This window comes from Mus pahari, chromosome 16 (assembly GCF_900095145.1).
Source record: "Mus pahari chromosome 16, PAHARI_EIJ_v1.1, whole genome shotgun sequence".
Lineage (NCBI taxonomy): Eukaryota > Metazoa > Chordata > Mammalia > Rodentia > Muridae > Mus > Mus pahari.
Genome location: NC_034605.1, coordinates 3,959,386 through 3,971,728, shown reverse-complemented (window position 1 = coordinate 3,971,728; position 12,343 = coordinate 3,959,386). Strand labels below are relative to the sequence as shown.

The window sequence follows — 12,343 nt, the reverse complement described above, 5'->3', positions numbered from 1 at the left end:
TGGAATTTATATATAAACAAAATAATAAACAAAAGGACCAAAACCTCTAAAAGACTAAAGTCTGTCTCACTGGTCATGGTCTTCATCTGTCTGGCACAGACATATTCAGAATGTTGATAGCATTTTGGATTGTCAGGATCATTCAGGAGCACAGTCTGCCCTGTTCATTAAAAGTGTACTTACCACTAAGACTTCAGGAGTAGCAACACTCCTTACAATGCACTGGGCTCCCATTAATCCTTCTTGCATCAGTTAAATCCTTTGGAGAACACATCTGAGCAGTATGCCTATTCTAAGAGTACCCGTGGTGCAGTAGCCCCTAGCATACCCATTTGTAGCACTGGAGTTTTCAATCTATCCATACTAAGACCAGAAAACAGTGAAGGCTAAGTCTCAACTATAGCTGTCTCCCTTTAAAACAGGCTGCCTCCCTGGGGCTGGACTGTAGACATATCCATAGAATCTGTAAGCAATATAGTGATATTGACATGTTAATATCATTAAGAGGAAATAACTGCATCTCTGGTTTCAGTAAAGTCTCATTCTTTAAGATTCTTCATTAATTTTCTAGGGACAAACATGTACCAATTCATCTATTTTTGCTAAGTTCATTTAATTCTCATTTTACACAGGTCTACACGCATAGATATCATTCTCCATTGTAGGAGTTCTATAGGGAGAACATAGGATCCTGGCCCCTGATCTCCACAGGGAACAGGCATGTTCTTTCTCCTGTGAGATCCAGGGACAGAAGTCACTTTCCCAGTTCTGTGAGTTCCTTTCTTCCAGTATCCAAAAAATATCCCAACTTTATCTTCTCTGTGTCAAGTGCATCTTCTTTTGTTTCTTTCACACAGCTCTTGTGTAGATGAGTCTTGAGTTCAGTGAGGAACTTAAGAAAAGTAACCTTCTAAGCTGCCGAACTAAGCAGACCTTTTGCCTTCTCCCATGGTTTCTGGAGTTTGCATGGAAAGGGGAAAGCTTTGTTTAACTCAGTCTCTGAGAAGCTCTTGTATCCACTGCACTTACTCCCAAGGTGAATTCTCAGTAATATAAAGGCCTGTTGAACTTGTAAACCTATCTTCCTTTCCACCTAGCTGTTGACTCCCTGTCATTCATTCTAACAGAGATGAATATTATAGTGTGTGTGCACAGATTTGCCAAATCAAAACTGGCTGAATAACCGAGTAAATGAGGATCTGAGCAGCACTGCTGCTGTTGCATTCATTATTCTAAACGGCTGCAGTCTGCTTAGGACGCAGACAACACTTTTCTTCCACTTCAGGAGATAGTCCACACATAAAACATGACCACCTCAGAGAAACCCAGTCTGGATTCTATCCCTGCCCTGCCCCTTTACCCCCATGGAGATGATGTGCAGCCAAGGTGATCCAAAGATTCCCTAGGAAAGAGAAGCTACATTAGTATGCTCCACCTCCCCACCCCCACCCCCAATGAGAACATTTCAAAGGATTAGTGTTTTCCTGAATATCATGCCAGTACTCAAACATTATCCATCTGCTCGTTCTTCACAAGGAAAAGCCAAATGGCTAACCTACCTATTACTGAAGTATTCCTACGAGGCTTTGGGGACTAAGACTTGGGGGATACCTTACTGTGATTTTTTCTTCCTCTTTAGGTCCAGAGGGGGCAAACCTCTTTATTTACCACCTTCCACAGGAGTTTGGAGACCAGGATATTCTACAGATGTTCATGCCCTTTGGAAATGTTATCTCTGCTAAAGTCTTCATTGACAAACAGACCAATCTGAGCAAGTGCTTTGGTATGCAAAAGAAACCTAGCTAAATATTGCAGGTTTCCCAGTCAGGAGTCAAAATAGGGCCTTCCTTATGATGGTAACTCCTGACCGTCTAGTTGCATGGACACAGATTTGGGCAAAGGTATTTAATCAGAAAAGGGGGGAAGAGTCATACAAAAGGTGGCAGTCCCTTTCCTTAGGTAATACTCTACGCTGTAGTAGTCATGTGCCTTCCTTTATTCCTGATTGCCTTTCACCATAGAGCAGTAGCTGTTTCTTTAAGCCCTGCAGATGAAGTCAGGAATGTTTAGTCGGTGCTACAGACAAGCACTGCTAACACTGCCAGGAAGTCTTACTCGTACAGTTTCAAATAACTCACACACTGAGTCAGTGCTTGTTACTCAGGCTTACAGGTGTCACTCTCATATGCCACTACATTTCTGTGGACTAAGGACTAGCAGTTGGTATATACCATGCTTACAGAGAACAAAGCATTATGATGGGCTTAGATCATACAATTGGCAGGGCTGCATGACCTGCACAAACACCCCTAGACACCACGCTGTCTGCCCTTGCAGCCTTTCTGTTTAGAGAGAGGAACTTTCTTTTTTTTTTTTTTTTTTAAACAAAGTAATGAAAACTCATGTCCTGATGTTTCTATACCAGAAAAGTACTTGTTAAATCCATGACTTCTTTATTTTTCTGACTTATTTAGCCCCCATAGAAGTTAAGAATCCAGGGTATTCAGAGCCTTGTTTAGCAAGCTCTAGCTCAGAGAGTGTCACAGTATTTTGCGGATATCATTCCTACAATTTAATAGTTCACATTGTGGGAGGCAGTACATTATATTAAGATATGGGCCAAAAGATATAGGAATGTATGTACTACAAAGAAAAATATCTAAAGTAGGGTGGTTTTCAAGTAGCTGGAAATTCAGACTTTATTTGGCTGACTGCTAGATAATGTTTTGGTTCATACAGCTCTGCTGCTAGGCTCTTCCATCATCCAGGAAGGCCTATACCTCAGGGCTTAGAAGGATTAATGCAGCACCCATTTCCGGAAAGTCAGTTTTGACTCTAGGAGACAGGCTGTCAGCCTAACCCACTGCACTTCTGTTGTGAGACTGTTAAGTTCCCTTTGTAACAGCCGGGGAGCAACATGAAAACTAAGCTGGCCCATGGGATGTATGCATGTGAGAGCCACAGCTCACCTTTGGAAAGGCGTCCTGTGCAAGGCCTTTAGACTGACATTTTTCATAGCTGCATAACTGTTCTAAGTTTATTTGGAGACTAAAAGCGACTATACCACAAGGTGTTTGTGATTTGAGGAAACATTACTTTGAAAAGAGATTTTGTCAGACTACTTAACCAGTATGTTCCGATAACACACACTGTGGCTGTGAGAATCAGGAATGTATTTTCAGTTTGTCTTAAAAGCTTTGCCTCCCAGGTTTCTTGGTGAATGAGTATAGTCTTAGTGCCCGGGGTTAGTTACAGAGCTGCTTGTTACCCATCTTTCTGTTCATGTCACTCCTGACCCATCCCATTCTCCAATCATCTTGCCACTTCTACCCAAGACCCTGAGAGAAGGAGGAGTCACACCAGATGAAAGTCTTGGATCTGAGTTACTTTTACTGGGAATTAGACTTAAATAAAAATGTAAACAACCATTTTTGCAATTCAGCCTACCTATGAAAAGATTCCCTGCCTTTTTATCAGCTGAGAACTCTGCTCAAATATGTTTATGTCCTTTGCTCCCTCCACTGATTTCTAAAAGAGTTTTCTCTTTAGCTTTAAGCTTTAATGGTAGTAGATAGGTGAAGGTGCTAGGATCTTCCAAATTGCTGGTGTTTGGAGTGAAAGTCAATCTATGGGATAGCTCCCTGTCACCACTCAAAATCATGAAAAGCTCACCACTTGCCTCAGCATCAACCAAGCTATGCTGGTACTCCTGACTTGCCTCCCACTCGGTTAATACAAACTCAGCAGCCAGAATTCTCTCCTCCTGACTCTTTGTAGGATATTATTTGTTTTTGTTCAAAGGCAGGCATGCACTTTCTGTCTAATGGCGGCTTAGTGTTGCAGATACAAATAACTGGGATATGCAGAGACTCTGACTAAGCCCTGAGACAAAGAGAAAGGCATGTTGCCTTTCCTAGGTTTGTCTGAATAGTAATTCCAAAATGTTAAGAAGCTAGTATATATTATTCTCATTCAGTTAATTCAGTGGTTGACTCATCTTGAAGCAGCCAGCCCTGTGTAGACTGTCTATGAGTATATGTAGTACTCAGGCTCTTCTGAGGATTTTTTCCAAAGGACCCCTGGCGGGAGTTGGGGGTGTGGTAAAACCAACAGGTGTGACTTGAAAGCACTGCATAGGGAGACAGAGTTCACTAGAGAAACTTAGCTATAGTTCTGTGGGGAGGTTTCTGTCCTCCATGGAGATAGCTCTTTGGTTACTTGACAGTTGGCATGCCCACTGCTGTCCTCGGTGCATGCATGGGACAGCATAAACCTAGCAGAGCCCAGCTCAGATCCTGGGCCGGGCACCTCTCAGCATTGCAGTCACACTGCCGGCCAGCCCCGCCAGCCCTGTTTTCCGCTTGGCTTCCCCTTCACTCTGACCTCCCTACCTCCTTCCCCTTTGTTTTCCAGGTTTCGTTAGCTATGACAATCCAGTTTCTGCACAAGCTGCAATCCAGGCAATGAACGGCTTTCAGATCGGCATGAAACGCTTGAAGGTGCAGCTGAAGCGCTCCAAAAACGACAGCAAACCTTACTGATCCTAACTGCAGAAGCTCCCTGCTCTTATTTTAGCTTTCTTAGGGTAAGTCCCACAAGCCAGCCTGTTCTGAACAGGGAAGGCAGAGGAGGGACCGCAATGCCAACTTTTACCAAGAGAGACGGTTATTTTTACAATAAGGCCTCCACTTCTTCCACTCACGCCCCACCCGATCTGCCATAATTAAAACCTGGCTACCTTGTTTTTATTGAGTAAACCCCTCCTCCAGTTGTGCCACTGTATTCTCTGTTTGCAATTTGAATATCCTTACTCTTTTAAAAAAATTGTTTTGCTTTTTTAAAGAAAAACATATAAACAAGTAAATGACATCTTGAGAATGTGAAAGGCAAGCAAACACTAATGTGCAGTTCTAACTCTGAACCACTGGTGCCCCAAGAGCACTGCCTGGAGAACTCACCCCTCCTTGCCCGCCCGCCTGCCCGCCCGCCTGCCTGCCCCTCAGAGGGCCCCACGGTTAGAGATGACGTGGTGGTCCAGCAGAGGGAGATGCCAGGAGAAGCACTTAAAACTCCACAAAACACCCTCCCACTACATTGGTTTCTTTTAATATAAGTAGGATTTTATTTTAGGGTTCAAAGAAACATGACATTTATTGGTCAGATTATTACACTGGTTGTCTATTTTGTTATTGTTTTATTTTTGTTTTTAGAAAGGATTAATGTAAAAAAAAAGATTTAGAGATCTGTTTCTTAAAGCTACAGGGTTTAAAAATAAAATAAAAATGAGTGAAAATACTTGATGTTTCTTGAAAGATAAATTTAATAATAAATAAATACATAAATAATACATAAATAAAAAAGAAAGCCACAGGCCTGTAAATTTTATTTGTAAAAAAGCATTTCTATTTTTATACAAAATTTTTACTGCCTCAGAAATACTGGAAGTTATTTATTGCCTATTGTTAACTTATTGGGTATCTAAAGAGCAGTTCTCTGTCTAGCTAGAACCTTCTGAAGTAGTCTCGAGAGGAATTGTTCTAGGAATGGGCTTTTTTTCACCGTTGAACCCTAGACCTAAAGTTCATGCTTTATCCTCTTGTCGTTTGTATTTGTCTGATTATTTTGTTTGTAATTTCCATTATCTAGTTTACAATTCAGTTGTCTTGACTTCCCCATATGTCACCTTTGTTCAAACTGGACCCTCTCCTCTGTCCCTTGCTAGTCCTTCACCCCAAAACACCCAGAATCCATCCCCTCTCACTCTCTCCAGATGGATTCTCTTGGGGTTTCATTGTGCTGTGGAAAAAGAGTGTAAGAAATGCAAATTATGTGAATGGCTCATAGACTCCCTGAAGACCTAAGATTTGCATTAGTTTTCTCCCCACCCTTGAAAGTGATGTTGTTGCTGCTGCGTAGACTCTGTGTAACTTCTGACTCTTCCTTGTTTTCTCCCCAGACATCTTCATGCCCGTTAGTCATCGTTTGCCTAGCATGTCCCTGTGGCGTCTCAAAAACAGTTTCATCGTCCCGTCATTGTTTCTGATGTCTTTCTGACCTCACATCATATTTGGTTCTCCTACTGACCTTTGATCTAGTTTTGACCTTTGAAATTTGCATGTGACCTCATCTAGCTATGAATTCTGGGAAGTCAATGTGAAAAACATTGCTGCATTCATGCAAGACTGAAATTATTAGACAAATTATAGAAAACAAAACCTGTGGCAAAAATGTTTCTTTCTTAATTTTTTTTTTCTTTTCATAAAACAGACTTGAAAGTATTACACAGGGATTGGCATTCTGCCCGGTCACTGGTGACAATAGCAATATGTGTCCAGGGACACAGAATGTTGGTTTCTAACAGACTACTTCCAAAAACAGTTTGAGAAAAAAAAAAAAAACTGTCTGATTTTAAGTCTCTAGAGGTCTGTAATAGTTTTTACATTTTTCAGGCAGTGTAAAGTTTTTTGATAAGGCCATTTTAGGTGGCTCACTTTCTCATTAAGATATATATATAGAACCACTTTTTGTAGATTAGTATAAGAAAAATATTTACCCTGTTTTGGGGCAAATGCTACCTATTTGTGTCACCTTTTGCTGAACTGACTCACAGTTAGACAATCCATGGTTTAATGCACATGAAATTACCTATATTTTATACTGTTCCAATGTACAGGAGAAAGGCTACTGTAAGCTGCGTCATGTTGGTGCTTCTGTGGATTAAGTTGTGCTCTCATCACGAGTCTTAAGGTCTTAATGTTATTTGTTGATAAGACAAGCTTAGAATTGGTTTACTTAAAACAAAAAAAAAAAAAAAAAAANTTTNAAAAAAAAAANTTNTTTGNNNAAAAAAAAAAAAAAGTTCATGTGAGAGAAAAAAAAAAAAACTATTCCAGACTAAGTTTTGTGTTGGCCTGAGAAGCATTGGCGTCACTTTTTTTTATTGTGGACTATTAGATGTGTTTGTGTTCAGCAAAATGTGATCTGTTTTGTTTTTTCTTTTAAAGAAAAAAAGTGAAAACTATCTAGTGCCAAATTCCAAAGGTACTTCCTTCCTAGAGCTTCGCGTGTTTCCTGTGAGAAGTGATTTGATAACATGGTATTTTATTATGTGTTTTGTATAAATCCCTAATATTTAAAACAAAAAAAAAAAGGTTACAAAGTTTGTTAACTTGCTATTCCGTGGTCTTGTTGCCTGAAATTGTTATTGTTTGTTATTTCTCTATGCTGTTTTTTGTAAGACATTGTATAAGTGCCGTGTGTCACTTTTCTAACCTCTCCACGTCAATGCTGTGCCGGCAGCCCTCACAATGTATTCTCTTCATAATATCTGGAAACCTCTAAGGTGAGAAAGTCCTGAACTTTTAACCCTTTCTACCCAGAGCTATCTGGAATGTTGGTGACTTTTTATACTGTCGTCCTTGGGTTTGTTTTGGGGTGTTTAGATTTTTTTTTCCATTTGTATCTTCTGAGTTATTTTTTGTTTTTTGAGTCATACACCTACCCAAAAAACCCCTAAGTCTTTTTCCTAAACCATTTTTTACTTTCTTTTTTATCCCCCTCCTTCCTATTATCCTGTGCTCCTTTAGTTTAAATGTAAGAGATTGAGTAGACCCTGTGAAGGTAAAAATAGGTAGATTTTAGCCCCTACACAAACCCTAAAGACAATGTCTGCTTTTTGAGATCGGGCTTCATGGTATGCCCTGGTGTAGAATATGTTATACCCCCTGGGGTTAAATGGCTTTGTGGTGGTCCAGTCTTTCAAGAAGTTTTGCTTTTGTTTCTTAAATACCCCTATGAAATGCTGAGTCAGCCTTTGGCTCGGGATTCTCAGACACCTGTGGACACCTGAATACACAAGGTGTATCCTGAAAAGCCCACACATTTCAAGTGGTTGGCCACGTAAGAGGAGATGAGCTGCTCTTCACCACAGTTACTACCAAATACTAGGACTAGTTCCTGCTGTTGCTCTGGAAAGTGCCATATTCCTGAGTCTGGCTTCACATGAGCAAATGTCTTGTTCTGACAGACCCCAGTGTCATGCCTACAGTCCCAACACACACCCAGCCCCTGGGGAAACCCACCCTGCAAGCTTCTGGTCTCAGCTCCCTTTTTCTTTACACCCTCCCCCCATTTGATTTAATGTGTGCGTGAATGTGATAGCCCTGAGATGGAAAGGATTAGCCTCTCACAATGCAAAAAAAAAAGTTCCCTCCTTACAGCACGTGCACTTCCAGTGACATGATTGGTGTTAGCCCACTGTTTACCACTGCCGGGGCCTTCCTTCATCCTTGAGGGCTATTTTGTACTTTCTGCAGCACTCAGCTCACTAACAGTGATCACACACATTCTCAGTCTCTCTATGGTGGTGTGTAGGTACACGTGTAGAAACACAAGAGAATACCAGTTGTATTTCATAGACCATCTCGTTCACAATCTATTTAGTTACCAATGATATAAATCTCAAAAAAAAAAAAAAAATTCTTGACTTTTTTTTCCCCCCATGGAAGCAAACTGCCCTCCTTCCTCTTAACCTTCCTGCGGTGCCCGCAGAGGCTCGGGCCAGGCAGGTACTTTCTGTTGAGTGTTTCTGATTTTGCAGGCAACCAAGACAGTCCACTGAGGGGAGGGTTTTGGTTTTGCATGTTTCATTGTTAGAAAGATAGCCTTCCTCAGAGACAGACTGTCCTCTCTCTCTCAGAATCAAAAGGAAACGCTGTAAGGGTGCACAGGGCCTGTTTCCGGAAGACAAAACACAGGGAAACTGCATTTTTAAAACTCAAGTGTAAAGCATAGACTTTTAAAACTCACTCAGAGAACTCTGATCAGATGGCACCGCCACGGTGTGACAAGTTCATCTTTCCTTCACCGCAGGGGTTCTAGTTCCTTGGCTTGTGCTACTCTGGAATCATTTACTGTTTCTGTTTTTATTATCTTAAGTGCTAATTAAAAAAAAGAAAACTTAAAAAAATGTAGTTTCATTACCTTTTGAATAATGTCATACAAAAATGTATTTGTGTTTTTGTGCTGTGGGAATTGTTGTTTGTAGATTAATAATACCATTTTGTTTAGAACTACAAAATAGTTTTTAAATATTGTCTGAGAAAAGCCAAAGTTAATGCAACCTAGTGGAAACTGTAAGACCATTTGAGTATTGTTTCTGTTTATTGATGCATTTGGATTTTGTTGTTTGATGGAATTTGAGCCAAAAAACAAAAACGCAGGCTTTCCTATTTCTACAACTGATTGTACTTACGCATTTTGTACCAGTGGGATTTTTTATACTGGAGATTAAAAAAAAATGGAAATTTTTGTGGCTTACTCTTGTGGGCCCCCTGACAATGACTGATTTCAAGTTTGATTTCTGGTTGATAGAAAGAAAGTTGCTTTTCTTTTAAGAATTAAAAACTTTGGCTTGATTTCTTTTTTTCCCTTTGCTTATATCTAGCATTAGAATTTTGTCTTAAAATGCAGCGGTAAGTTTCACTCTTTATTCTGTACTGTGCAGTTACACAATAAGATAATTAGATTTAGAAGTACTCAGTCACTTTAAGTGGATAAATGTATTAGTTAAACTTTAGGAGTTTGCTTTTTTGCTGTTTAGATCGAAGTTTTTTCTGACCCTTCTGTCCTCATTGTGAACATAACCGTGTAGTTGAAACAGTCAGACTTATTTTTGTAATGTATGTTATTGTGTGATGCGGTTTTTTGCTTCTGTCTCCAATATTAAACCATTTTCCTAATACTTGTTTCTCTCTCTGCGTGTTGTATTGTTGGTAGTCATTTTGTGTTGGTGACACATCTACACAACCTCACTGTTGCACGTATCTGTTCTTTTCTATATGTTGTGTAAAAAGATACAGTCGATTCCACCTAAGTGAATATCTGATTTGGGACACGAAGAAACTGCACATCCCACCTCTGGTTCATCCACAGCCTACCCCTGACTGATGCTTCCAAGACAATATGCCTTTCCCTCTGATTCCTCTAGGACTGCCTAGAGGGCTGCACTTGGCAAGGCATTTTATGGTCTTTTGACCACGCATGTCCTTTCGTCTCCCCTCCCTCCTATCCACAGTCCCTGAAGTCTCTCCTATAGCCTTGGGAGGAACAGAAGCAGTAGACCCAGGGCTTCTTCAGTCTACCTTCAAGTAGTCACCCTCAGGGAAAGGTAAAATAAAACTAGCTGGCCAACAGGGGGCAGGTAAACCAGTTAAACTTAGGTGTGTGCTACATTGATCAATGGGTATGTATAGAAGTACATTTCTATTCGCTAATCAGTTTAATCCAGGAGTAGCTTCAATTATTACAACTCACAGAAGTGGGAAGACTTACAGGTATTCAATGAGGGAGGTGGGGGGAATTCTGCTCAAGTCCTTGCTCTCTGTTTCCAAAGGGGAGCTCAGAATGCCATAGGTCCATTGCCCCCCCCTCCCGCCAGTAGACACAGGTTAGGAAGGAGATGTGTTCTCTCTGTACCCAACCCCTGATCAGAGAAGAACTACCCCACTCCCCCTGCAGTGAACACCACAAGCCCTCCCTGCTCTACTATCTACTTGCTTAGGAGTCTGGCTGCCCTCAAAGAGTGCTTCCCATGGCTGTCCTCTCCCTTCTCTTCTCGCCCGTGCCAGGACACCCTGAGCTGGTGTCAGCAGAAAGCTCTGGCTGCCTACCCTCTGGTTTCAGCTGGCCCCTCAGGCCCTTTCTTCAGTCAGGTCAACAACCATGGGCCTACCAAGCAGAAGAAAAGTGGCTCTTTCCCTAGGCCAAACACCTCACTGGGAATGAGGTTCCGAGCCCTGATCCTGCTCTGACAAAAGCTGATTTCTAGTGATGCTTGGGCTGGCTCTCTCAGGGCTGGGCCTGCTCAGTTGCCTCTGAATGGTCACTGCTTCACTAGTGAGGGTAGACTAAAGTGTGCTTTCTTTTTCTTTTCTGGAGGAATGGGCGGCATCAGGGAGGGAAGGCCTGGGAAAGAGGATGGTAAAATTTGTTCCAAGATGTGTTTCTTCTTGAAATCTTAATATGACCACCATTCAGCACAGGGCATGATGTTCGCGCACTGAAAGACCAACTGGGCTTTTCTACCGAAGACACAAAGGCTCGGTCCTGTAAGCACTTGTGACTATAAAGTCAGCCGCTGCTTAAATTCACACTCAGCATTTATTTTTTTGTGTAACTCCCACCATGTTTGTGAGCAGGTCTGCCCATGCATAGACCACCATGAGAAGCCAGACAACTATCAGCATTCACTGGCTGATGGAAGCCATATGCCTGCCAGGCCGAAGCAATGGGGTGTGATCTGCAGGCTCATAGCTAGCAGGCTAGGCAATGCAGTGAACACGAGCGGACCATGCATCGTTCCTGATAAGTGAATAAAACACTGTGGCCAGGCAATCAGCTTATTCACTTATCAGGAATCGACTGTTCTACTAATTCACTGTTTTTGTTTTTCATTCTGTTGTAGTTCACTATTTTTGCTGTGTTCTGTTTTTTTTTTTTTTTTTTTTTTCCTCTCATGCTTGGGCAAATTCACTGGAGATATTACCTTCATGTGACCATGAACCGTTTCTATCGAGTGAAAATGGTATCTTAACAAAATCTATGCACTTGCTATCAGGAACACAATACTGGATGTGTCTTATATATATTGAACTATATAGTACTCGATTTCTTAAATAAAGCTTCAGAAAGGACTTGTGTGTAAAGTGAATGTGATTCTTTCTCAAAGCAGTGTCTTTAAGGGGTATTGTTCTTTTAAGTCTTCAGTGATATAGGATATTTTTCATTAAAATTATTGTCTTTATGAATTAATATTCAATAAATGGACTTTGGAAACAAAAAAAGTGGAGGGGGGAGTTCTTCTGGGTGCATTTTAGCAAGGGCTTGGAGACCTGTCTTTTTGGTGGCTGTAGCTAATCTCTAGCCAAGTGCTGTGTGCAACAGAGCAAAACCAAACAAACACAATCCTTTTACGCCCCAAGACCACTAGAAGATACATATCTGCATCCTAGACGAGAAAGCCCTCGGCTTTCCGAATGTGTAATCTCCTTGGGCTCTGAAGAAAGGGACAGTAGAGGAAGGCAGGCCACTAATGGCAGTGTGTGTGTCAGATGAAGTGACACTGAAGCCATTCCCTGTGGGGAACATGGGCAGTTCTATTCTGGACCACAGAATGAGGAACAGCAGAGCAAGCATTTGATCATTCGGGATGAGATGGTAAGATTTCAAAGTCACTTCTTGTGAGACGGAGCAGGCCTGTGAGTTTCCAGGCTTTAGAGGGAGGCCTGCTGCTTAGCCCTTTGAAAGAGGATTTTTTAAATTTTTCTACAGGCTTGCAGTTTGA

The 12,343-nt window shown here is 41.3% G+C and overlaps 1 protein-coding gene across 25 annotated transcripts in view; it reads left to right on the top strand.

Moving 5' to 3' along the window:
* Positions 1-11,693, top strand: part of Celf2 (CUGBP Elav-like family member 2) — an 842,569-nt gene extending 830,876 nt beyond the window's left edge. For 19 of the 25 annotated variants that reach the window (XM_029547668.1, XM_021215268.2, XM_029547661.1 and 16 more), the window contains 3 exons: positions 1,640-1,783; positions 4,414-4,585; positions 5,957-11,693. In XM_029547668.1, coding sequence (XP_029403528.1) covers positions 1,640-1,783; positions 4,414-4,541 — 272 coding nt within the window. In that variant the 3' untranslated portion in view covers positions 4,542-4,585; positions 5,957-11,693. Of the gene's footprint in view, positions 1-1,639; positions 1,784-4,413 lie in introns of all 25 variants that reach the window. The other 6 variants (XM_021215269.2, XM_029547673.1, XM_029547667.1 and 3 more) reach the window with 3 other exon arrangements.
* Positions 11,694-12,343: the final 650 nt, after the last annotated feature.